Here is a 27,770-nt window from a genome sequence, read left to right as displayed (position 1 = left end):
AATAGAATGGAGAATCTGAGTTAGTTCTCCTCAAAGCGGAGAAGATTGAGAGGAGATTTGACAGTGGTGAGGGGTCTGGACAGAGTAGATAGAGAGAAACTGTTCCCCATTGGTGGAATGGTTGAGAACCAGAGGGCACAGATTTAAGGTGATTGGCAAAAGAACCAAAGGCGACATGAGGAAAATCTTTTTTACGCAGCGAGTGGTTAGGATCTGGAATGCACTGCCTGAAAGGATGGTGGAGGCAGACTAAATCACGGCTTTCAAAAGGGAATTGGATAAGTACCTGAAGGAAAATAAATTGCAGGGCGACGGGGAAAGGGTGGGGGAGTGGGACTAGCTGAAGTGCTCTTGCAGAGAGCCAGCACGGGCTCAACAGGCCTATGCTGCAACCATTCTATGATTCCAACTTCACTGATAGATAAGCTCAATAGGTATCAGCTATCATCCAATCAGGTCAGCAGCAATGACTGAATACACAAACATAAGAGGCAAAAGGCTAACACCTAAAACAAATGCATAGCAGAGATGGGTTTGACACTACACCTTAGCTTATTCATTTTTGAAAGAGCCCCTATAGAATAACCTAAGGAGATGCAGGAGATATTTGAGTTGACAGTTCATTCTGATGTTTCCCCATACCATTGATTCTACTGTGGCCACTACCCAATCTTCTGATACCATATAATGAATGCGCTGAAATTTTACCAAAACAGAACCCATCCCTTTCCATTTGTAACATTTATATACCTCGGGTTTCAGTCCCACCAATCCTCCCAGTAGCTGCTGAGAGTGAAGCAGTTTGTGTACACCCTTAGCATCCCGTTCAATTCGAGTAAAATCTTCTTGTCCCATCCAATCAGTCACAAGGATAATATTTCCCCCTCATCAGAAAATCAGCCACTTTCTCTCTTTCTCTCGCTCCCTCTGGCACTGACCCCTTAATTTAGACTTTCACTGCCTCTAGAACAGATTTCTCCAAACATCCCTTGGCTGGCTTCTGCCACCCTTCACAAACTCCACTTGATGGATATCACGACACTGTGAATCCTCTGTTACACAAAATTCCCATATTATTTCATAGGAGAAATAGTTGGCCATTACGCCCCTGGAGCCTGTTCCATTATTCAATCAGATCATAGTTGATCTACATCTCAGCTCCATTTACCTGCTTTGGTTCCATATTCCTTAATACCCTAGCCTAACATTACAACAGTCACTACACTCCAAAATTAATTTATTGGCTGTAAAACACTTTGAGACTCCCGGTGCTCATGAAAAAAGCTATATAAATGCAAGTCTTTCTTTTTTCAGTGCTTAAAGTTAATGTGCTCCCAGGAGGACATAAAAGATCCCATGGCACTATTTTGAAGATGAGCAGGAGAGTTATCCCCGGTGTCGCAGCCAATATCTATCTCTCAACTAACATCATTAATACAGATGATCTCGTCATTATAACATTGCTGTTTGTGTGAGCTTGCTGTGCACATATTGGCGACCGCATTTCCTACATTACAACAGCATCTATACTTCAAAAGTACTTCATTGGCTGTAAAGTGCTGTGAGATATCCTGAGGAGAGGCGCTATAGAAATGCAAGTCCTTTCCTTCTTTTTATTCATCATCCCTATCATTGACAATCTCCATTGGCTGCCCTGCTACAGAGCATGGACCTCAAAAGTTCCATTCTTTCTTTAAATCACTGGACATGTGTTGACTCTCCTCCAACCATATGTCCATCTACATCTTTCATGGAAGGCCATGTGCTCACCCCACTCTTTTCACTCCAATGCTGAAAACTGGTCTTTCCTTCTCTTAGCCACATTACCTCTCCAAAATAAATTCACTGTGCGACCACTCTCATTCAATGCCCTGAAAGAAACATCTCTTCAGTTGTGTTGTTGGTTCTCGCCCTTCCTCAGATCTTGGGGGTGAGAGAAGGACTCCAGAACAAAGGTGGGGGTGGGGGGAGGGGCTTAACCTTAATTAGAGCCAGGCCATCCAGGGGCGATGTCAGGAAGCACGTCTTCACACAAAGATTAGAGGAAATCTGGAACTCTCTCTACCCAAAAAGCTGTGGAGACTGGGGGTGGGGTCAATTGAAAATTTCAAATTTGAGATTGCTAGATTTTTGTTAGGCAAGGGTATTAAGAGTTAAAGAACCAATGCGGGTAAGTGGAGTTAAGATACAGATCCGCCATGATCTAATTGAATGGCACAACAGGCTCGAGGGGCCTAATGGCCTCCTCCTGTTCCTATGTCCTGGGTGTCATCCCTGATTTGAAAAAGTTATAGGTTGGCAATTTCTATTCCCCAATAGGTGCCTGGAGCCTGCAAGGGGGATGCTGATTGGAGAATTCTAATACTCCTATTTACAGATTATATATCAACAATGTCCTCTTCAGTGTCAGCTGTGGCTCAGTGGGTAGCACTCTTGCCTCTTTGGTCAGAAGGTTGTGGGTTCAAATCCCACTCCAGAGATGTAAGCACAAAAATCTAGGCTGACACTCCAGTGCTTTGCTGGGTGAGCACTGCACTGTCGGAGGTTCTGTCTTTCAGATGAGACATTAAGCAAAGGCCCTGTTTGCTCACTCAGGTAGATGTAAAAGATCCCATGGGTATTATTTTGAAGTAGAGCAGGTGAGTTATCTCTGGTATCCTGGCCAATAATTATCCCTCAATCAACATAACAAAAACAGATTATCTGGTCATCATGTCATTGCTGTTTTTGGAAGCTTGCTATACGCTAACTAGCTGCCACGTTGCCTACATTACAACAGTGACTACTCTCCAAAAGTACTTCATTGGCTGTAAAGCACTTTCTGGTGTTCATGAAAGGTGCTGTATAAATACATTCTTTCAGATATTACAGACTGACAGGCTCCCCTGGCACTGTGCCCAGCCAAAGTCAGTGTCTTCTTGATAGGAAGGAAGGAGGATTTGAGGGGAGAAAACAAATTCAATGTAAGCACGGCTGATTGAGATCACTGATACCTTGTCTGCATTATCTAACTGTATAACACTTCCTGTTCATATTCCAGAACTATTTGAATTGGAGGAGTCATTACCGGTAAGATCATTTGTATTATTTTTTTTTAATTATAGTCCTGCGTATTATAGAAACATAGAATGGCAACGGCACCCTTTCAAGGCAGTGCATTCCAGATCCTAACCACTCACTGCATAAAAAGGTTTTTCCTCGTGTCACCTTTGGATATTCTGCCAATCACCTTAAATCTGTGTCCTCTGGTTCTCGACCTTTCTGCCAATGGGAACAGTTTCTTGCTATCTACTCTATCTAACTCCCTTCATGATTTTGAACACCTCCATTAAATCTCCTCTCAACCTTCTCTGCTCTAAAGAGACCAAGACCAGATTATCCAATCTATCCGTGTAACTGAAGTCCCTCATCCCTGGAACCATTCTCATGAGTCTTTTCTGCACCCTCTCGAAGGCCTTCAAGTCCTTCCTAAAGTGCGGTGTCCAGAATTGGACACAATCCCCCAGTTGAGGCCGAACCAGTGTTTTATAAAGCTTCATCGTAACCTCCTCGCTTATATACTCTCTGCCACTATTTATGAAGCCCCGGATCCCATGTGCTTTCTCGACCTGCCCTGCCACCTTCAGATCCAATTGGTTGGTAGACTAGTTACCTCTGGATGGGCAGGCTCTTGCAGCGGATTCCGTTAGCTCCCCGACGGAAGGGTTAGGTTAAAATTGCCCAGTTGAACTTCAAGCCGCACTCTGGAGTCGAGCACATAATCCAAGTTGACCCTCCAGCGTGCGTCGTACAACAGGCAACGAATGCGATCCCGCCTGTTTTGCGTCCGGCCCATGTCCAATTTCACCGCCAATAATCTGGTGGTTACTGCATTGGGATCTTGCTGTGCGTACATCAGCTGCTGCTTTGCAACCGTGACTGCCCTTCAAAAATGCTTCATTGGCTATAAAGCAATGGTTACATCCTGAGGTCGTCAAAAGCGCTGTAAAAGTTCACGTTCTTTCCTTTGGATTATGAAATCCTCATTCTCATTTTTTAAACTTTTGCCGGCGGTATATATTTCTTTTAACAATGAAAGATCCCGGACTTTTCTTCCTGAGCAAAGCCGTTCTCTCCAGTTTATATTTCTCACCGCTGAAAATATTAAAAATATCGTCCGAACAAATGTAGAGAGAATCGGTGAAAAAAAACGAATGTAATTTTATTTGTAATTGTAACTCTTAGGCTAGACCTTCTCGCCCCAGACAAGCGACAATTCTACCGTATAGCAACGACGCCGCCTTTCTTGAATACAGCACAGTGAACGCACCGAGCTCGACCCAATCTACATTCCAATAGGACGATAATCGCCTAGGAAATCTGTACATTGAAGTGAAAGGTCCTCAAAGGAGGACTTGAGTGATATAACATGGCTAATACTTGTCCCATTTGTATCTAAACCACGTCCTTGAATGGTGCCACAACTTTAATAGAACCTAGGACGTCAGAAATTAATGTTAAGAAATGTGCAGTAAAAACATTGTCCTCTTATAATGTTATAATGTAATTGGAACTTGCATTCGTAAAAGCGATAGCTCAATGGTAGCAATCTCACCTTGGAATCAGTAGGTCATGGATTCAAGCCCCACTCCATAGATTGACCCACAAAATCTAGGCTGTCACTCCCTCAGTATTGCCCTGGAGTGACAGCCTAGATTTTGTGCTCAAGTACTCCCTCAGTACTGCACTGTCAGAAGTGCCGTTTTTTGGACGAGATGTTAAACCGAGGCCCCGTCTGCTCTCTCAGGTGGACGTAAAAGATCCCATGGCACTATTTCATAAGAGATCTGTGGAATGCTCCCCAGTGTGCTGGCCCATAATTATCCCGCAACCAACATTGCGATTTGCGGGAGCTTGCTGTGCGCAAATTTGCTACCATGATCCCCTACATTACAACAGTGACTATACTTCAAAATTACTGCATTGGCCGTAGCGCGTTTTGGGATGTCTGGAGGTCATGAAAGTTACTGTATAAATGCTAAGCCTTCTTTCCTTTTCCCTGTTTTACACTCTGTTTTGCCTAATTTTTAAGTCAGATTGGTGTCTGACTGTAGAGCTATATGGTAACCCATAACTGCTACACATTAATATGAAAGTGATGATCTGTATATAACTTAAATCCTTGTACAAAGATATGTATACTGTATATGCATGAATTCTTGGAAATGTACCTGAAGACTTTGTTCAAATTTTAATTAAAAGTGCAGTCTAAAACATGTACAAAAACAAACACAAGATGGTGTGGGGAAAATGGCCTTAAAATTGTGTTTTTAAACACCCAATTGTATTCTGGGAAGATAGAAAAAAGTTAATGCTAAGCATTCGGAGTAGTCCAGACAGGAGGAACAAGCCCACATCTTTACCCCAGAAAAGGTAACGGTCCCAGAGAAATTGGGGGGGAATCAACCTGGGGAGGAACAGACTAGATTTGCTTCAAATTAAAAAAATGCTAATGGAGAAAATAATGGGACTGAAGGACAACAAATCTCCAAAAACTGATTTTATTACCCAAGGGGTGGAAACAAGGCAAGGATATTGCAGATGGGTTAGTCATGATGTTCTAAAATGCTCTTGCTTCAGGTATTGTCCCCTTGGATTGGAAATGTTCCAATGTCAATCAATTATTTAAGAGTGGTAATAGAGAATCCTGGAAATTAGCAACCTATTAGTTCAACATCTGTTGTGGATTGGTTACTAGAATAGTCACGAAGGACAGTGACTGTCACTTGGATTTGAAATGGGTAAGCCATGTCTAACTAACCTCGTTGAAATTGAAGCAATCACTAACATGGTAGATAAAGGGTTGTCTGTGGATGTTGACGTGGACTGCAGGATGCATTCAAGAAGGTTCCATACAAGAGACCGTTAGCAAAAACACTGAAGTATATTAAATTGAAGGGAATTAATTGGCATGAGTAGGTAATTGATTAGGAGAACTAGAAGAGAGTAGGGATACTGAGTATGTACTCAATTGGCATATATTCACCTGGCATCTATACTGGAGTCCCATCTTTTTACTCTATTGGTCAATGACGCAGATAATGGAAGAGAGAGCTGAGTATTCAAGTTTGCTGATGACAGCAAGTTAGCGAACACAGCAAGCAATGTCAATGGGGGCTGAACATTGCAAAGGGATAAGGATAAATCAAGCAAGTACCATTATGGTGCACATGAACGTTCTTGCCGATAACCTTACAAGCCTCAACAATGCCAAGAAATGCGGAAAACGCCAAGTTCTCATCTGGCTATGCTCCAAAGTTATTGAGCGATTCCTGACTAATGATGGAGCATGGCTACATTGGAGAGTTTGGGATTATCGATGACCACAGGGGTGGGAAAATTGTTAATCTCACAGGTAGCCCCAGATTTGATGTTCAAGTAAAGGAACCGGAAAAGGTGGGAAAATGGTCTCCTGTCTTCCCATCAGTTTGGGTACCGAACAACCTCAGCTGGCATCCTGGACCATGAAGAGGCCAAGCAAATACATAGAGGAGGAAAAATCTTAGGATTCCTTTTCTAAAATTTGAAACCAGCCTATAATAAAGCATTCAAGCTAAAAAAAAGCAAGTAGCCAAAAGTGTGGCAGATGGAATTCATCCTGGGCAAGTTCAGAGTATTTGTTTTCTAAAATGGCAAGATGTTAGGAATTGTGGAGGACTAGATATTTTGGATTCCAATGCAGAGAAAATCAATAACAAGTGGACGGTGCAAAAGAAAATTAAGGCTAATGTAATGTTGGCGTTTATCTTAAGAAAGGACTGGAATACAACGGGGTGGAGGTTATGGTGCCGTTAGCACTTTAGACCTCATCTGGAGCACTGCGTTCAGTTCTGGGCACTGCAACTCAAGAAGGATATACTGGCCTCGGAGGGGTTGCTGTGCAGATTTGTGGGGCTAGAAGGAATTAAATTATGAGGACACATTGCATAGACTCAGCTTGTACTCCCTTAAGTGTTAGCCATGGCTCAGTGTGCAACACTCGCGCCTCTTAGTCACAAGGTTGCGAGTTCAAGTTTCACTCCAGGGATTGGAGCACAAAAAACAAGGCCGACGCTCCAGGGCAGGGTTGAGGGAGCGCTGCACTGTCGCAGGCTCCGTCTTTCAGATAGGACGTTAAACTGAGGCCCTATCTCCTCTCTCAAGTGGATAGAAATCATCCCAGGACGCTATTTCAAAGAAGAGCAGGGGAGTTATTCTCAGTGTCCTGGCCAATATTTACCCTCAAGCAATGTAACAAAAAAAAAAACATATTATCTGGTCATTATCACGTTGCTGTTTGTTGGAGCTTGCTGTGCGCAAATTGGCTGTCGCATTTCCCACATTAAAACAGTGACTACACACCAAAAGTACTTCATTGGCTGTAAAGCACTTTGAGACACCTGGTAGTCGTGAAAGGCGCTGTATAAATCCAAGTCCTAGGGCTGATCTAATTGAGGCATTTTGGATGTAAATGATTTGGTGGAGAAATGTCCTCTGGTCGTGGGATCAGGGATGGGGTGGGGTCAAGATCCAGTAAAAGGGGGCATTAATAACATTTAAAAACAGTACTTGGATGCGCACTTGAAGTGCCGTAACCTCCAGGGTTATGGACCTAGACCTGGAAAGTGGGATTAGGCTGGATAGCCTCTTCTTGGCCAGCGGGAACACAATAAGCTGAAGTGGCCTCCTTCCGTGCTGTAAACTTGTGGGATTCTATGATAACTTTAAAATTAGAGCTAGACCATTCGCGTGAAGCACTTAATACAGGGTTGTGGAAATCTGGGGCACTCTCCCTAAAAGCTGTGGAGGATTGGGGTCCAATTAACAATTTGAAAACGGAGTGATAGAATATGGGATGAAGGTGAATAACTCTCATGATCTGTTTGAATGGTGGGACAGGCTGGAGGGCATACTCTATCCTATTACACACACAACAAAAAATGCTCAGAAACAATATCAAATGCTGCACACAGACCTTTTGAAGCAGATTCTCAAATTTTATTAAGTCAGAAGAGTTGCTTACAAAGGAGACGCAGTACAAAAGCTGGCTTTCAGGAAAGCACCAAGTGATTCGGCTCTTCCACAACACGCGATCCCAATCCAGGGACGGACGAGGTGACACACTGGAAGTGGATCAGGCTGCACCGAACACGATTCATTAAAATGCCATTAGCACACACAGCTTGTGAAAGAACACAGCCCTCAAAATAATTATATACCAAGGAGAGAGCGAGCGAGACAGACTCAGTCAGTCGTTCAATGAATTTGTGTCACTCATATTATGGACAAATGTGTAAAGGTATGATAACATTTTTTGTTCTCCAAACCTATTTCAGACAGGTGTGTAGTTGGAGGCTCTGTAATGGGCCAAACTGACCCCAGATTTGGCAGGGGGGGTTAAATGAGGAAGGTGGCTGTGGGGATCAATGAGCCAGGGTTCCTACTCTAGCTCACTATGCAGCGCCCCCTGCAGGAAAGAATGAGTGTGGGCTTTGCAGCAAACAGCCAGTCAACACTCACTAGCCTTGGGTCTAGCACACGGAATATGGCCACTCGGGCTAGACTCCAAAATCAATTACCCAGTGATCTGTCCCTGAGCAGCTGGTCTACAACATACCACATGATCCCGATTACTGCTATTGCAAAAGATTCAAACAGGAAATTTCAGTTTCCTTAATTTTCTTTTTATATACTGAATACAAGAAATGTTTCCATTTTTATCCAGCACATGTGGAGAATCTAAGCTAGGAGGACAGATTGGATTGGCTGGATTTGTTTTCATGGCAAGAGAAGAGGCTGAGGGGAGATCTCATTGAGGTGTATAAAATGGAGGGGTCTAGATATAGTGGATAGAAAGGGCCTATTTCCCTTAGCAGAGGGGTCAACAACCAGGGGGCATAAATTTAAAGTAATTAGTAGAAGGTTTAGAGAGAATTTGAGGAGAAATTTCTTCACCCAGAGGGTGGTGGGGGTCTGGAACTCACTGCCCGAAAGGGTGGTAGAGGCAGAAACGCTCACCACATTAAAAAAGTGCTTGGAAGTGCACTCGAAGTGCCGTAACCTGCAGGGCTATGGACCGAGAACTGGAAAGTGGGATTAGACTGGATAGCTCTTGTGGCACGGACACACGGTGGACTGAAATGGCCTCCTTCCGTGCTGTAAACGTCAATGATTCTATGATGTAGAAATCTTGCACAAGAAATGTTCTCAATTATACTGCAAGAGAAAAACAGCAACGCCTCACGTGCAGCTTGTCCAAATTAATGGGTGCATTGTTCACAGGATTTAAGACATTTTCTCAGCTGCTAGTTACTCAAAAAAGGGACAGAAGGACACTTTTTTTAAGCTCTAAGTGGTGCTGTTGCATAGCGTGAACAATTTTAAAGTGGTTACATCGACGAACAGCTCCACCTGCTGGCAGCACTGGCAACAGCAGGCATTTCCTGTCCCCCCCCCCCCCCCTCCAACTCCCAGATTGAAGCCGCCTTCACGGCCAGATAATGGGGGTAAATTTTCAATTTGCCACTTGGGTGTAAAAGTGGTATTGCAGAGCGTTATAGAAACTGCCCAAATTTCCATTTAACCCAGTTGTATCTGCTGGGTGGCAGTTTGAAAATATACACCCAATGTGTGTAAAAATTCTGAAACGATTTGAAAACTAATGCAATATTAAGGAGACAGCTGCCCCTCTTTACTGAATAATAGCTTGACCCCCCCTTACCCCTCCCCCCCCAAAAAAAACCCTCTGTTTATTTAGAGTGTTGCGAATGTGGAAGGGGCAAGGTAGCATTATTCTGTCCAATATTTTAGTGCTGGAACCAACTTGTATACAAATAATGGTGAGACAAAGAGACAGACAGCTTAAAAACCTGTCCCACCCCCAAAAAAATGGGATTTGGGAAAATTCTACAAATTTCCAAAAGGCACAAACTGATTCAAAGTGACTTTCCTGAGCTGCCGCCCCCCATTCCACCCCCCCCCCAATTTAATTTTTGGCCAAATACAAAAAGCAGAAAGTTGAACAATTTACCGAATGATTAATGCATTTAAAAAAGGGAAGGCTGGACATTGTGGTCGCTTCCTGAAGAACACAAGGCAATGTTAGAACAACGTTCATTTTGATGTTTCTCTCCTCCAACCCCCAACAGGTTCTTGATGCAGTGGCATTGGATTCAGTTAGTTAGTTAGTTAGAGTGGGTTTGACCACAGCTGGGTTTAGGATGACTCCTAGTTTCAGGAATTTGATAGTGCCTCTTCCTCCCACGCTATTTAACCCAGATTATGCCTGACCAGCTGCAAACTGGAAAAACAAACAATAGAAAACCATCAGATACTCAAGTCCTGGGCAATCTGTCCGGAGGAGGAGGAAAAAACTTGAGGAAACCGAGAAGAGAGAGATCCAGTCGTCTTCTGGGAAGTGTGGTGTATCGGATTGGACAGGGTCAGTTTCAGTAAGGAAATAGACATCTCGCTCACAAAGATTACGGTTCGATATCCAGATCAGAAATCGATTGAACACAAATCCCAGAAACACACACACACACACCCAAGGAGATCCAAACTTAAGAGTGGAGCCAGGATTTCAGGGACCAAGAGAGGAGAGGACCACACCCATTGGGACATTGAGTGGGAAGTGGAGATCGGAACGTTTGTTCCCAAGAGCAGAGCCGGTGTGGCTGCAGTAATACTGAGGTTCTACCCATAGGTGTCGCTGGTACACCCACCATCTCCGGCCTCAGACAATAAGGCTTTGCTCTGCTCAAACCCATGCCTGCTACAGCTTAGACCCCAATTATCTCGTGAGATGAGATCTCAATCTCTAGTCTTCTACAAGAAAGAATATTTTGGGGGCTTGTGGGTGGTTGGGGGGTGGGGGCAGGCTTCCTGATCCATACATTCCAACGCATCCCTCATATCCATCAAATCAGAGCCATTTCTATTCTATTCCACTGTGGAGTTAAGGCTGGGGGGAGGGGGATCTAATCAATTCTCATACTCAAAACTTCTTATTGATCAGAATGGAACAGGAGCTGAGGGCAGCGCCCAGTTTCGCCACTTCCGTGCAGGAGGCCGGGATCAGTGTGTAGTCTGGAAGCTTCTTGAAGGCCTGGAAATTAAGGTGGAAAAAAACTCGTTAAAAAAGAAGCCAAGGTAGCAGCTACCAACCAACCATTGGCAGCAACACCGCGGCAGTGAGGGAATTCCCTGCACAATGAGCCCCCAACTCCTCCGCCCACAACACCACGAACAACTTGCATTGACACATCGCCTCTAACGTACGGCCAGATAGGTGGTGAGGGGGAAGAGAGGGCCACACACACACACACACACGAGATTTAGGGGAATTCCAGAGCCTAGGACCCAGGCAGCTGAAGACATGGCCACCAACGGTGGAGCAGTGAAAAATCAGGGATGTTCAGGAGGCCAGAATTGGAGGAGCACAGAGATCTCAGGAGGGAGGAGGTTACAGAGATAGGGAGGGTATGGAGGGATTTGAAAACAAGTTTGAGAAAGATAGTGCAAGACCGGGAGCCAATGTAGGTCGGAGAGTACAGGGGTGAGGGTCGAACGGGACTGGGTGCGAGATAGGACATGGCCGGCCAGGTTTGGGTTTACATCCTCATGGGCAGCGAGAGAAAGCTGGTTACTGCCCCACAGAGGAACATTAAAATAAGACCCAACCCTCCCCAGCCATTAAATAATTCTACTTCAATTGGGCCCGCTCATTTGTTGTATGGATGCTGGAATATCAGGGAACCTAACCGAATCCCAGCTCGGTCAATGCTCCATAGCCAGACACAAAGGATACATGAAGCATCAAGCACAATGAGTGAAGGTGCCCCCCCTCCCCCCCACACACCACCAATTCACAAGGCAATGGCAGCAAGACACCAGAAGCGAGCCAGCAAGAGCCTTCGGGAGAGGAAGAATGCAGAGACCCTCCCTCCCCCACAAGCAGCCTGGAACATAATGTTCTCGGTTACCTGCTCCTCCCCCAGCCCAGTCTGCCGAGGGAAGGATTTACCGTGGCTCAGTGGGTAGCACTCTTGCCTCAGAGTCAGAAGGTCATGGGCCCAAGTCCAGCTCTGGAGATTCAAACACATAATCCAGGCTGACGCTCCCGGTGCAGTGCTGAGGGAGCGCTGCACTATCAGGGATGCCGTCGCTTGGATGAGACGTTAAACCGAGGCCCCAGGCTGCCCTCTTGGGTGGCCGTAAAAGATCCCATGGCATTATTTTGAAGATGGAGCTCTCCTCAGTGTCCTGGCCAATATATATGCCTGAGCCAACATCATTTTTATTTTAAAAATGTATCGGTTACTGCTTGCTTGTTGTGGGATCCTGCTGTGCGTAAATTGGCTGCCGCATTTCCCTACAATTCAAAAATGACATAATTGGCTATACTGCACTTTGGGCCACCAAAGTTTGTGTATAAATTCAATTTCTGGCATATGCTTTTGTTGCCTCCAGACTTGACTATTCCAACAAACTCCTGGCTGGCCTCCCACATTCTACACGACATAAACTAGAGGTGTTCCAAAATTCTGCTGCCCATGTCCGAACTCGCACCAGGTCCTGCTCACCCATCAACCCCTGTGCTCGCTGAACTACATGGGCTCCCGGTTAAGCAATGCTTCAATTTTAAAATTCTCATCCTTATTTTCAAATTCCTACATGGACCTGGCCCTCCCTATCTGTAATCTCCTCCAGCTCTACAAACCAGACCCCCCCCCCACCCCCCGCAGCCCTGGAGATATCTGCACTCCTATAATTCTGCACTCTTGAACATCTCTGGTTATAATTATTGGTGGCCGTGCCTTCTGTTGCCTGGGCCAAGGTCTGGAACTCCCTGCCTAACCCTCGCCACCTCTCTACCCACCTTTTCTCCTTCGAGACGCTCCTTAAAACTTACCTTTTTGACCAAGTTTGTGGTCACCTGCACTAACCTCTACTTATGCGGCTCAGTGCCAAACTTTTGATCACCACGTGAAGTGCCTTTGGACGTTTCAGTACGTTAAAGGTGCGATATAGATACAAATTCATGTTGTAGAATCTTACAGCACTGAAGGGGGGGCATCCAGCCTGTCATCGTGTGCTGTCACTTTGAAAAAAACTGTCCAATTAGTCCCACACCCCAGCTTTTCCCCACAACCCTGCAAATATGAGACCTTTTCACGTACTTGTCCAATTGCTTTTTAGAAGTCACTATGGAATTTGATTCCACCACCCTTTTTAGGTAGTGCGTTCCAGATCATCATAACTGCGCGAGAAAAAAAAATTATTCTCCCGATTTCCCCTCCGGTTCTTTTGCTGATTATTTTAAATCTATGACCTGTGGTTCACGACCCACTTGGCAGAGGAAATAGTTTCTCCCTACTTGCTCTATCCAAACCCCTCAATCTTGAATGCCTCTATTAGGTCACCCCTTCACTGGCTATATTCCTGTCTCTCTCTCTCCCCTGCCCCCTCCCCCAAAAATGCTTCGAAAAAGATTAACTTTCTAGCAAGGGCTCGAGGATAATACTGCCACACAGGCAAATCCGGGGGCACCTAAAGCCAAAGAGCTGTGCGATTTTCTGTTGGACTTGGCCTTTAAAAAAGCAGATAAGAAAGTAACTAAATTTGAAAATATCTTTTTATGCACACCCCCCCCCATTATTCACTGCTGATTCCACAGTTTCTGAGCCAAGCACAAGATGGTGGCTGACTTATGTTTATAGATCATTTGAAAAAAAAACTCAGGTCACCCACCCAACTGCCAAATATAGAGAGGGCTTAAAAAAAAAAGTAGTTTAAAAATCTAATCACATACTCTGATACGCAGAGTCTTAAACACAGACTATAGCTGTTAAATCCTTTCACGCGACAAAAACTGGTCACCAGTGTTAGACTGGGCCCCGTCTCCTTAGCAACGGTGCTTAGCAGCAGGGCAAGGATTCCGCAGGCCTGGGGGAGGATTGTGGGTAGTGTAGGCACAAGTCCCCTGGAACCCAAGCCAATTCTCAGGTACATCATGCATTCACACAGCTGCCACTCAGCAATTAAAGTGCAGAGCATATGGCTCCGTGGAGCCCTCTTTACAGCTGTCTGAAGGTTTATCCATCTATTGGTCTCTGGGCATCAGGACAGGTGTTATTCAACTGACTCCGACCACCTTGAACATCATGAGAGTGGGAGTGGGGGGGGCGGGCGCGGCGAGAAGTGCAGGGAAGTAAAAGCTCTCACTGCACAATAGACTCAACATCCTCCAAACAAGAGCACCACGTATTGAGAGAGAGCGAGCGGATAGGAGAATGGCAGAGAGAAAGGGAGAGAGAGAGAGAGAGAAAAAGGAGAGAGAGAGAAAAAAAAAAGAGAAAGTGGATAGGAGAGAGAGAGAGAAAGAAAAAGAGGATAGGAGAGAGAGAGAGAGAGAGGGGGGGGGAGAGAGAGAGAGGGGGGGGGGAGAGAGAGAGAGGGGGGGGGGAGAGAGAGAGAGGGGGGGGGGAGAGAGAGAGGGGGGGGAGGGAGAGAGAGAGAGAGAGAGAGAGAGAGAGAGAGAGAGAGAGAGAGAGAGAGAGAGAGAGAGAGAGAGAGAGAGAGGAGAGAATGGGAGAAAAAAAAGAATGGGAGAGAGAGAGAGAGGAAGAGAGAGAGAGAGAGAGAGAGAGAGAGGAAGAGAGAGAGAGGAGAGAAAAAAAAAGAATGGGAGAGGGAGAGAGAGAGAGAGAGAGAGAGAGAGAGAGAAGAGAGAAAAGGAGAGAGAATGGGAGAGAAAAGAAAAGAGAATGGGAGGGAGAGAGAGAGAGAGAGAGAGAGAGAGAGAGAGAGAGAGAGAGAGAATGGGAGAGAAAGAGAATGGGAGAGAAAGAAAAGGAGAGAAAGAAAAGGAGAGACAGAGAAAGAAAAAAAGACTCCTGACGTGTCTCCGCCATGTTTCCGCATCGCTTTCAAACATCTGTGAAGAATTAGCCCAAAGTACAGACACGTTGCAGCTGTAGTGCTAATTGAACACTGCCCGGGTCACAGCTAGATGTTAATTTATGCTGAAAACTGAACAGCCTTTGAAACATGCACAGCCCGTGGCGAACATCCGAGAGAAACCTGGCCCAGGACACAGTGGGCTACTGCTCCACCGGCTAAACATATAGGGGGAGGGGGTAAACTTGTACATTTGTTTTCTGAGAGCGTCCTTTTAAATGGGGGCCCCCCATTCTCCCGGTTCTAATCTCCTTTCAGTGCTGCACTCCCACCAGCTGGAAAACACTTTCAGACTTGTGCAATTTTCATGCACTAAAAAAAAGGGACAGGCACAGAGGTATCACAACTCACCATCCTGGCTTAAAAGGGGCATGCACACTGGTATCACCACTCACTGACCCCAGCTTAAAGTGGCATACACACTGGTATCACGACTCACTGACCCCAGTTTAAAGGGACATATGCACAGAGGTATCATCGCTCACCTTAAACCACCCAACAGTAATCTAGGAACTTTGCAGGAAGTCACAATGGCTGTGGTGCAAATACTGGTTTCAACCTATCTGAACCTTACCCTAATTGTGGTACAGTAGAAAGCATTCGAATACTGGAGGGACAGTTCTAGCCTACCTCCTCCTAAAAGGCCACAGTGGAAAAATCCCAGAGAGAGCACATTATAAATTCAAAGATCTGGTCATTCAAACAATCAAAATAAAATAACTTGCCTTTGAACTTTCTGAAAACTCCTCTGCTGTCCGATGGACCAGGGTGTTGCTCTTATTACCAACCCGGGCGTAGATGCAATTAGCTGCAGCATCATCAGGCACACTCAGCTTGTGATATTGGTAGTCGGTCAGCTCCTCCATTGCCTGTTGCGAGAGAGAAAAGAGGGCGGACAACACATTCGGAAAACCATGTGTCAGCTTCTGTAAATCGCTCCGCTACAGGCTGGTTACTGCACTCCCAGAGCAGGTACAGCACGGGGTTAGATACAGAGCAACGCTCCCTCTACACTGTCCCATCAAACACTCCCAGGGCAGGCACAGCTCGGGAAAGATGCAGAGTAAAGCTCCCTCTGCACTGTCCCATCAAACACTGGCTGGGGCCAATATTTTGGGGGCACTGCAATGGACCTTGGCACTCAAGGTTAGGGTCCGATAAGTTGATCTTCATTCCCGAACAATATCCAGTGATTCCTGTTGGAAAAGTGCATGTACGGACATCGGGAAAGGATAGAAAGTGGCTCAGCAAAGACCCCTGAACTCAAAGCCCTGTCGCTATTAACCGTTGCACCACCAGCTGGATCAAGAGGCACAGAACTTGGAGTGCATGTCCACAGATTCCTGAAGTTAGCAGGCCAGGTAGATAAGGTGGTTAAGAAGGCATATGGAATACTTGTATTCTATGCTTCAGCTATTAAAGGCAAGAAGCAGGGAGGTTATGCTTGAACTATATAAAACACTGGTTAGGTCACAGCTGGAATCCAGTGCAGTTCTGGTCACCATATTACAGGAAATATGTGATTGCACTAGAGAGGGTACAGAGGAGATTTATGAGGATGCTGCCTGGACTGGAGAGTATTAGTATGAGGAAAGATTTGATAGGTTGGGTTTGTTTTCTTTAAAATGGAGCAGGCAGAGGGAAGGCTTTATTTAGGTGTATTAAATTATGAGGGGCTGAGATGCAATGGATAGGAAGGACCTATTTCCCTTAGAATAGGGGTCAACAACCAGGAGCATAGATTTAAAATAATTGGTAGGATGTTTAGAGGGGATTTGAGGTGGCAAGTGTGCCATCTTACCTTGATTGCCTTTCGGGCAACCTCGCTGCTTCCAATGACAATGGTGCTGGGACCTCCCATGCTGCAGAAACTCTTCAAATGATGGGGTTCAGGGATGTGCACAATGGAAACTGTAAAATCCTGGAGAGACAAACGAAACAAAAATGATGCCTCAACGCAGAGCTTTCCTCTCACCAAACTGGAGACCTGTCATCTCTCGCCAGCCCAGACATTGACATACATCAATTCGAAGAATGAATCACCCCAAATGCATATGGATCAGTAGCAATTGCACATTCCCCTCCGTTCCACACCCTCAATATACATTGCATCTCCATCTTCGGACTTGGTGCAGACAGAGACTCATAATAGGAGCAGTAGGAGGCCCTACGGCCCCTCAAGTCTGCTCCGCCATTCAATGATCACAGCTGATCATAGACCTCAACTTCACTTTCCCGCCTGATCTCCATATCCCCTGATTCCCCTAGACTCTAAAACTCTCTCTCAATGTTGAATATATTCAGTGATTCAGCATCCACCACGCTCTGGAGCAGAGCATTCCAAAGATTCACAACCCTCTGAGTGAAGAAATTCCTCCTCAGCTCTGTCTTAAATGGCCAACCCCTTGTCCTGAGATTGTGCCCCCTAGATCTAGACTCCCCAGCCAGGGGAAACAACCTCTCAGCATCTACCCTGTCAATCCCCTTCAGAATCTTGTATGTTTCAATGAGATCACCTCTCATTCTTCTAAACCCCAGAGCAGTGGCCCATTCTACACAATCTCTCATCGTGAGACAGCCCTCATATCCCAGAATCAATCGAGTGAACCTTTGTTGCACCGCCTCCAAGTAAAGTATATCCTTCTTTAGGTAAGGAGGCCAAGACTGTGCCCAGTACTCCAGGTGTGGTCTCACCAAGACCCTGTACAATTGTAGCAGGGCATCCTTACTCTTGTACTCCAATCCTCTTGCAATAAAGGACAACAGGCCATTTGCCTTACTTATTGCTTCCTGTACCTGCATGCTAGCTTTGTGTTTCTTGCACAAGGACACCCAAATCTCTTTGAACACCAACATTTAAAATTTTGTCACCATTTTAAAAAATATTCTGTTTTTCTATTCTTTCGACTTGGGTAGAGCTTCAACACCTGGCCCAGGTATAAAACTGACATTATGAATCAGACTGCAACTTGTAGAATATGGTCAGCATTTAATCAGTTGGGCAGTTTGTACAACAGGCAGTTGGCTCACAGCGTTAAGCTTTACGATCAGACAGCTAGTTGAAAATACACTGGAGAGATTATATTTTTATTTAAAAAAAAATTAAAGTGTAACTTTTACACTAACCCACAAAAATCCACATGAGATCTGATCTGGGGTTGCTCACCACTTCCCATCCCCCCCACCTAGATTTACAGATTGCCACCCCAATTTGCGTTACTACTCCTACATTCCCACATGCAATCCTCAGGAAAGCTTCATGGTCAGAATGTAACGGAACCGCACCCCCCCTCCAAGATATACATGCCCACTCTTCCCTCAGCACCACCCATCTCCCATACAAGGCCATTCGACCACCTCCTCCCCCTCCCCCCCACTTTCTCAGCAAGGCCACTTGCGCACTCCCCACCGCCCAAGCAAGGCCACTCGACAACCCTCCTCCTCTTCCCCCCCCCCCCCCCACCCCGCTCCGCTCCCTGAGCAAGGCCACTCGAACTCCCTTCCCTCCCACCCCTGAGCAAGGCCACTCAACCACCCTCCCCATCACCCAAGCAAGGCCACGCGACCGGAGGAGGGGAGATGTCCCATGCCTCACCTTGAACGCATCCGCCACATATTCTGCTCCTTTGTGATTGGTCCATTTCGAGATGCCAACGAAGAATTCGCGCCCTGGACAGTAAACGGGGGAAGGGAAAAAGGTCAGAGGATGACCGCCAAGAGGAATTTGAATTAAACAAGACTTCATTGGACTGGGAGAGGCAGCATCAACTGGTAAAAGAACCAGAGGGTGATCAGAATATTACATATTTTAATATAAGTGAGTTATGCTCTGGAAGGCACTACCTGAAAGGGTGGTGGAAGCAGGATCAATCGTAAATTTCGAGAGAGAAATTGGCAAATACTTGGCAAAAGAGAGAAATCTTTCACGGGTTATGGGGATAGAGCAGGGGGGGGGGGGGGGGAAGAGAGTGGGACAGTCGGGCTGAATGGCTTCCTTCTGTGGTAGATCTCAGTCCAGTAAGGGGGGGGAACGGGGCAGGACTACAGTTGGCCGTATTGATGGAGTTGAGATGACAGAACTGTAGCATAGTGGTTATCTCACCGGATTAATTATCCAGAGGCTTGGACTAATGATCCAGAGACACGAGTTCAAATGCCACCATGGCAGCTGGGGAATTTAAATTCAGTTCATTAAATAAATCTGGAATAGAAATCGGATTGTCGTTAAAAAAAAGAAATACATCTGGTTTGCTAATGTCCTTTAGGGAAGGAAATCTGCCGTCCTTACCTGGTCTGGCCTATATGTGACTCCAGACCCACAGCAACATGGTTGACTCTTAACTGCCCTCTGAAGTGGCCTAGCAAACCAATCATATAAGGCAGCTCACCACCACCTTCTCAAGGCCAATTAGGGATGGGCAATAAATGCTGGCCTTGCCGGCGACGCCCACACTCCATGACCGAATACATTTTTTTTTAAATCAAGTCAACCAAAGTCGCTGCTGCCGATTGCCATCGGACGCTCCCTTGATGGAAAGGGGAGCCCATGGTGGTCAAGGGTTGTGGGGAGCAGACAGGCCAGTGGAGTTGAGGCCAAGATCAGATATGATCTTATTGAATGGCGGAGCAGGCTTGAGGGGCCAAATGGCCGAATCCTGCTCTTATTTATGTTATTATGACATCATCTCACTGTGCGATGGTCCCACATGCTGCAGACATCACCACCTAGGCTTGTACGTGAAGGACATCAACTGGGCCGAGGTACCAGGATGACTCCAGACACTGCAAGTTAGCATGAGTCAAGGAAGCCAAACTAATTCCGGGAGGTCACTCATCTCCCTTGGTTCCCCCCCCTCCCCCCCCCCCTCCACACACACACAGAAGGGGCTGTTCAGGCACGTAGTCAGCATTTCACAGAAACCACTTCCTCAAATCTAGCGAAGTCCAGAATAGAACCATGAAAAATAGCTTCATCGAAAAATGTGCAACTTCCTGAGTGAGTAACCAAGGAGAAAGCATGCAGAGTGTGCAAAAGAGGGGAAGGGGTACAACCAGAGCAGGGGAAGGGCTCAGCCTGTGTGATACGCCACCCAAAATAAAAACGTGCTTTGACAAGACAGTTGTGGGGTAAATCTGCTCTGTTGATATCATATGGGACAAATCCCAGCACTTAAGGGTCCAACGCAAAATACAATTGGACAGTCTTAATCCAGCTCCCGGTGGTCGTGGTCCCACAGCAGAAACTTTCCCCAGTGTGAAAACCTCCTTCCCCACAGGCCACAGGAAGATGCGTGGAAGATTCAGAAAAGTTTCACCGGGCCTCTAGCAGGTGCTGAAGTAGGGATAAAGGATATTGATCGAGAAGTGCAGAGAGAGCTTTACACTGTATCTAACTAGTGCTGTACCTGCCCTGGGAATGTATGATGGGACAGTGTAGAGGATTGCTTTACTCTGTACATCACCCGTGCCATACCTGCCCTGGGAGTGTATGATGGGACAGTGCATGGGGAGCTTTACTCTGTACATCACCTGTGCCGTACCTGCCCTGGGAGTGTATGATGGGACAGTGCATGGGGAGCTTTACTCCGTATCTAACCCGTGCCGTACCTGCCCTGGGAGTGTACGCTGGGAAGGCGTTTCATTCCGCGGGACATGCATCCTCCACCGCGAGTGTTGAGGAAATTACAGAGCAAGGTGGCGGGCGGGAGCTGCACGTCTAGTCGTGGGGAAACAGCCGGCAATAGATGGAACAAATTATTGAGGCCAGCATGGTTTAAAGGTTGACGTAGCTGTCGATTTATTGTTGAAGTTAAGTGACTTCTCCTGGCTTTCAGGGGAAGTGCACTGACAAAGGAGGACTGAATCAAGGAGGCCAGTAGTCCCATCCCTGGCCTGTAGCGAGTTCGCTGATCGGTGCCAGGACAAGGAGGGGGCCTTATTGCTGACACAGGTCTTTGGGTTGGAAGGGAAGGGAAAAAAAATAAGCAACGTCGGGTTGCTTCACCACTTTCCAGAGATTGCGGCTGGAAGATACAAGTATGGGCATGGGATGTGGTCCACGTTGATCCCTTCACTGCCAGCCTACCCTCGCCACGTGGGTTCATACGCAGGGCTGGTCGGTGATACCAGAGAACTGCCGCCATCCACGGAACCTTGGGCCGCATGGCCCCACTGGGGAACTTCCACTGAGCCGCTCCCGTGGAAACCTCGCCCGATGGAAACTCAAGCGGACACGTGGTTTGCGACGGTCGAGCACGAGCAACTGCGAGGAGGTTCCAAGAGGGCGAATATTTTCAGTTTCTTACGCTGCCAGTTACCGCCGGAGAAGGGGCGGCTAAGTACTTACCGGCGGCGATGACCAGGGTCCCTGGGCTGTCGGGAAAATTCAGTTGGGCGAGGAGGCGAGGGCAAAAGGCAAGAAGTACCGCTGCACGTTCCTGGTGACGCCGTCGAGCGCGCAGCTCCGCCTTGCCGCGGCGATATTCGGCAAGAATGGTGGCCTTACCGGCAGCCGTTCGTACAGCCCGAGAAAGGTGGTGGGGACATCGAGGATCCCGGAGCGGTAGCACCCAGGGATCAAGGTAAGAGTTTATGTTTATTTTTTTTTCCCGCATTTAGCTATTAAATGGGACCAGTGGGGAAGTGAGTGTGTGTGGGAGAGGGAAGTTTTTTTTTTAAATTAAAGACTCGCAAGCCGGTATAGCCCAATGTCGGCAAATTGGGTGGGTCGCTGGAGCTGCCGCTCCGGTGTGGCCCCGAGGACGAGTGTGCACCACCAACTCTTAGCGCTGCTCTCCTATCTTTGGGCAGAAAAAACTTGCAGTTTCGAGGCGGCGCCTACCGCTTGCCGTTAAGATCAGCACTCAGCCGGTGTCACCGCCTCTAACAGCAGGACCACCCCCCCCCCCCCAATGTTTTCCCAGGAGGAAAGGGACAACTATCAGCATTGACCTGTAAAGAAGACATCGCTGCCGTCGAGTGTGGCTTTCTCGTCCGTCACCTCGAACACACGCAGCTTCAGCTCTTCCAGAACATTCTTCACCGTCTCCACCTGCAACACAGCGATTCGCCAATCAAAGCTCTGTCGTGCGTAATTAAAAACAAACTACCCGCTTCATCGCCAAACTATCCCGATCGCCCTCCCGCCCAGGCAGCCGACTGCACCAATCTTGTGCAGAACATTGCCAACAACTTCTCTGTTGTAAGCAATGACAGAAATATAGTGACGACAGAAACAAACATGCATCTTTTTACCTCCCTTAAAAACACACAGAAAAATGCAAGTCGAGCAATCCCCCCCCCCCCCCCCAATGGCCTAGTGGAAATATTTCTTTCCAATGTGTTTTTTTCCTGTAATTCAGTCATGGGACGTGGCCATCACTGGAAAGGCCAGAATTTATTGTTTATCCCCAGTTGTTCTGGGGACATCCGCGTGGCTCGCTGGGCCGTTTCAGAGGACAGTTAAGAGTCAACCGCATTGCTGTGGGTCTGGAATCATATTGGCCAGACCGGGTAAGGGCAGCAGATTCCCTTCCCTAAAAAAAGGACATTAGTGAATCAGCTGGGTTTTTAACGACAATCCGGTAGTTTCATGGTCCGCATGCCTGACACAAGTCTCCCAAAGCAAGCGCTCTACTCTGAACTCCGACACGGCAAGCGAGACTCAGGTGGGCAGAGGGAACGTTTCAAGGACACCCTCAAAGCCTCCTTGATAAAGTGCAACATCCCCACCGACACCTGGGAGTCCCTGGCCAAAGACCGCCCTAAGTGGAGGAGGGCGCTGAACACCTCGAGTCTTGTCGTCGAGGGCATGCAGAAAGCAAGCGCAGGCAGCGGAAGGAGCGTGCGGCAAACCAGGCTCCCCCACCCACCCTTCAACAACTGTCTGCCCCACCTGCGACAGAGACTAATTCCTGCATTGAACTGTATATAGTCACCTGAGAACTCACTTTTGGAGTGGAAGCAAGTCTTCCTCGATTTCGAGGGACTGCCTATGATGATGATAGTGACACTAGCTTTTTATTCCAGATTTATTTAATTAACTGAAGTGAGCTATAAAACCTGGAAAGGCAAGTCCAGGATTCAGACTCCAGTCTGCATTGCACCTCATTTGGCCTTCAGTGGAGACATTAAACACTGGGGAGTGGGGGAAAGTCACAAGTAGGCCAGCTGAAGAGCTATGGGCAACAAATGGACTCCTGCGCTGGTCCTTTGCAAAATCCAAATAGCAAATCAATCTCTTTTGAAATGACTGCAACTTGAATACAGCATTGTGGTTCTTGAATGGCTCCGTACAGCAGGCGCACTGATCACTGGCTGCACAGGAGGTACAACTGCTGGGGTTTCAGTGGGAGCCCAGCAAACCATGAGTTTCCCCTGCAAAAGTGACAGAGGGGAAGGGAAGAGATGAACCCCATAGGACTTCTAGTTCCACCCCTATTGTCTGTCCCTCTGCTCTCACCACACTAGCTGTTCACCCCCTAAAACAGCAGCATTTCTAGACTGGTGTGTGTGCGTCACTATTTGAGGGAGTTTTTCCATTTTTTGGGGTGGGGGCCCCACTGGCACTATGAGGGGCTAGTTTACTAGTCATAATAGTTTGTAGGGTCCAATTGTGTTTGTGGACAAAACAGCAACTGCACTATGCAGCAACTCGGGTTATGTGAAGATCCCACGGCATTTTATCGAATAGGAGCCAGCGCATTCTCCCCGGTGTCCTGGCCAAATATTGATGATCTGGTCATTTTCATTAATATTTGAGGGAGCTTGTTGTGCACAAGTCAGCTGCCGCGTTTCCTACGGGGTGGATAAAGGGGAACCGGTGGATGTCATGTATTTGAACCTCCAGAAGGCATTTGACAAGGTGCCACATAAAAGATTACGGCACAAAATAAAAGTTCACGGGGTTGGGGGTAACATATTAGCACGGAGAGGGGATTGGCTAACTAACAGTCGGGATAAATGGGTAATTCTCTGGTTGGCAGCCAGTAACTAGTGGGGTGCCGCAGGGATCAGTGCTGGGACCCCAACTATTTACAATCTATATTATCGATTTGGAAGAAGGGAGAGAGTGTAAAATAACCAAGTTTGCTGACGATATAAAGATGGGAGGAAAAGCAATGTGTGAGGAGGACACAAAAAAATCTGCAAAAAGAACATAGACAGGCTAAGTGAGTGGGCAAAAATTTGGCAGATGGGGTATAATGCCGAAAAGTGTGAGATCATGCACTTTGGCAGAAAAAAAATCAAAGAGCAAGTTATTATTCAAATGGTAAAAATTACAAAGTGCCGCAGTACAGCGGGACCTGGATGTACTTGTGCATGAAACACAAAAGGTTAGTATGCAGGTACAGCAAGTGATCAGAAAGGCCAATGGTATCTTGGCCTTTATTGCAAAGGGGATGGAGTATAAAAGCAGGGAAGTCTTGCGATAATTATATAAAATGTATTGATGAGGCCACACCTGGAATACTGTGTGCAGTTTTGGTTTCCATATTTACGAAAGGATATACTTGCTTTGGAGGCAGTTCAGAGAAGGTTCACGAGGTTGATTCCAGGGATGAGGGAGTTGACTTATGAGGAAAGGTTGACTAGGTTGGGCCTCTACACATTGGAATTCAGAAGAATGAGGTGTGATCTTATCAAAACGTATCAGAGTATGAGGGAGCTTGACAAGGTGGATGCAGAGAGGATGTTTCCACTGATGGGGGAAACTAGAACTAGAGGGCATGATCTTAGAATAAGGGGCCGCCAATTTAAACAGATGAGGAGAAATTTCTTCTCTCAGGGTTGTAAATCTGTGGAATTTGCTGCCTCAGAGAGCCGTGGAAGCTGGGACATTGAATAAATTTAAGCCAGAAATAGACAATTTCTTAAACGATAAGGGGATAAGGGGTTATGGGGAGCGGGCGGGGAAATGGAGCCGAGTCCATGAACAGATCAGCCATGGTCGTATTAAATGGTGGAGCAGGCTCGAGGTGCCGTATGGCCTACTCCTGTTCCTATTTCTTATATTATGTTCCAATGGGGTATGGTACCATAGTGGTTATGTTACTGAAAGAAAGAAAGATCGATCGATCGATCCTTGCATTTATATTGCGCCTTTCACGACCATCTCAAAACACTTTACAGCCAATGAAATACCTTTGAGAGTAGTCACTGTTGTAATGTGGGAAACATTGCAGCCAATTTGCGCACAGCAAGCTCCCACAACAGCAATGTGATAATGACTAGATAATCTGTTTTTGTTATGTTGATTGAGGGTGAAATATTGGCCAGGACACGGGGGATAACTTCCCTGCTCTTATAGAATCGCTGTCCAAAATTCGCAGCTGGAAAGTACGAAACAGAGCCATGGCATCTTTCATGTCCACTTGAGCGCGCAGACGGGGCGCCTTGGTTTAACGGCTCATCTGAAAGACGGCACTTCAGACAGTGCAACACTCTTTCAGTACTGCATAGTCAGCCTAGATTTATGTGCTCAAGTCGCTGGAGTGGGACTTGAATCTACAACCTACTGACTCAGAGGCAAGTGTTCTACAGACTGAGCCACAACTGACACTGGAGTAGTAACCTCGAGGCTTGGCCTAATGATCCGGAGATTTAAGTTCAAATCCCACCACAGCAGCTGGGGAATTTAAATGCAGTTAATTAAATAAATCTGGAGTAAAAAGCTAGCATCAGTAATGGAGACCATAAAACTACCGGTTGTCGTAAAAACCCATCTAGTTCACGAATGTCCTTTAGGGAAGGAAATCTGCCATCCTTACCCGGTCTGGCCTATATGTGCCTCCAGACGCACAGCAGTATGCTTGACTCTTAATTGCCCCCCTGAAGCGGCCTAGCAAGCCACTCAGTTGGCTCAAAAACAATTAGGGTTGAACAATAAATGCTGGTCTCTCCACTGATGCCCACATCCCATGAATGAATTTCAAAAGAAAATAAATTGAAAAGTATTGCATTGACTGTAAAGCACTTGGGGAGGACTTGAGATGACAGGCGCCATAGAAATGCAAGTCTTTCTTTATAGATGCATGCATGGTGCGTACATTGACAATGAATTGAGCATGGCCCCATTTTTATAAAACCTCAGGTCAAATTGACACGGACGAGGCTGCACATCTCCGTTCCCTCCTCCAGGTTCAAGCATAGGCAAACTATACCACAGAAAAGTCGGCTCACAAAAAGTGATCAGAACAAGTAGAGATTGGAAAGATATATAGAGTCCACGCCAATCCTGCACCAGTCCAGGCCAGCAGCCAGTGGTTACCAGGGAGACCAGATGCATGGCAGCGCAGACTGCAATCTGGGAGAAGTCAACAACTTTTCCAACATTACAGGCAGCTGGCTGGGAACATGAGGCCCCACTTATACGCAGTCAAACGCCTCGCCCAACAGCTGTGGCGTGGAACGGATCTTCAGTGCGGCAATGTATGCAAACAAAGATGGCTGCCGAGGTTCCCACTCATGGTTCAATATCCTGCTCGGAGTACGGTGTCCAATTCTGGGCAGCATGCTTTTGTGAAAGATGTCAAGGCCCTGGAGAGGATGCAGGGGGAGATTTACTCGAATGGTGCCCAAGATAAGGGTCCTCGGTTACGTGGAGAGAGTGGAGAAGCTGAGGTGGTTCTCTTTGAGAGTGGAGAAAGTCAAGAGATTTGATAGGGGTGTTCAAAATCATGAACGTTTCCAACAGGATTAAAATGTGAATGTTTCTAGTGGCAGAAGGGTCAGTAACCAGAGGACACAGATTTTAAAAGTGATGTGGGAAATGAGCCAGAGTCCACACGAGGAAACCATTTTTTTTTTTAAAAACAGCGAGTTGTGGTGATCTGGAACACATTGCCTGAAGCAGATTCAAAAGCAACGTTCAAAAAGGGAATTGGATAAATACTTGAAGGTTTCAATTGAGTTTTTAAAATTCATTCACGGGATGTAGGAGTCGTTGACATTGTTGCTCATCCACAATTGCCTAGAGACAGCTCTTTCAAAGAGCCGGCACAGGCACGATCGGCCAAATGGCCCCCTTCTGCATCATTCTACTAATAGATGAAGGCCTCAATTTGGGCTGGTGAGGAGATGCCTGATGCGGGTATAGGTATGTCAATGTGCTGGGAAAGGGGAATCCTGCCCCCGAATCGCTGTCCAAAATTCGCGGCTGGGAAGTACGGCCAAGAATCAGACCAACCCAGGTGAGACCAGGACTAGGCCGAGCAGCAAGGGTGGAAAGGCTCACTATCATCGAGTCCATATCCAGGATGAGACATTACAAACAGAGGCCCTGCCTGCCCTCTTAATTACAAAACGTGTATTTATATAACGCCTTTAACATAGTGAAACATCCCAAGGCGCTTCACAGGGATATTAGGTGATAAACATTTGACACCGAGCCGCATAAGGAGAAATTAGGGCAGGAACTTGGTCAAAGAGGTAGGTTTTAATGACCGTCTTGGAGGAGGAGAGAGGTAGAGAGGCGGGGAGGTTTAGGCAGGGAGTTGCAAAGCTCAGGCAGCAGAAGGCACGGCCACCGACGGTTGAGCGATTATAATCAGGGATGCTCAGAAGGGCAGAATTAGAGGAGCGCAGACATCTCCGGGGCGGGGGGGGGGGGTTGTGAGGCTAGAGGAGATTACAGAGATAGGGAGGCGCGAGTGTAAAAGATCCCGTGGAGATATATACCCCTGCTCTTCTTCAAATACTGGCCAAGGGATCTTTTACACTCACCCCTCCCTATGTATATAAATAATATAAATAGAATGGCCATTTGTCTTAACAGAGGGCAAGCTGTAAAC

General features: G+C 46.7%; 1 protein-coding gene and 1 pseudogene across 2 annotated transcripts in view; one reads left to right on the top strand and one right to left on the bottom strand.

The window, feature by feature from the left end:
• The first annotated feature begins 6,188 nt into the window (after window positions 1–6,188).
• LOC139230372 (small ribosomal subunit protein uS8-like) lies at window positions 6,189–6,559 on the top strand (annotated as a pseudogene).
• A 1,435-nt stretch (window positions 6,560–7,994) lies between these two features.
• Window positions 7,995–27,770, bottom strand: part of LOC139229751 (N(G),N(G)-dimethylarginine dimethylaminohydrolase 1-like) — a 90,608-nt gene continuing 70,832 nt past the window's right edge. Inside the window, exons 2-6 of one of the 2 annotated variants that reach the window (XM_070861306.1) lie at window positions 21,931–22,030; window positions 18,575–18,648; window positions 16,781–16,900; window positions 15,705–15,848; window positions 7,995–11,125 (exon numbers count right to left, since the gene is read on the bottom strand). In XM_070861306.1, the coding sequence (XP_070717407.1) occupies window positions 11,015–11,125; window positions 15,705–15,848; window positions 16,781–16,900; window positions 18,575–18,648; window positions 21,931–22,030 (549 nt within the window). In that variant the 3' untranslated portion in view covers window positions 7,995–11,014. Of the gene's footprint in view, window positions 11,126–15,704; window positions 15,849–16,780; window positions 16,901–18,574; window positions 18,649–21,325; window positions 21,859–21,930; window positions 22,031–27,770 lie in introns of those variants that run through there. The other variant, XM_070861307.1, reaches the window with a different exon arrangement.

Source organism: Pristiophorus japonicus, chromosome 19 (genome assembly GCF_044704955.1).
Source record: "Pristiophorus japonicus isolate sPriJap1 chromosome 19, sPriJap1.hap1, whole genome shotgun sequence".
In the NCBI taxonomy this organism is placed as follows: domain Eukaryota; kingdom Metazoa; phylum Chordata; class Chondrichthyes; family Pristiophoridae; genus Pristiophorus; species Pristiophorus japonicus.
This window is presented reverse-complemented; position numbering and strand designations above follow the sequence as displayed.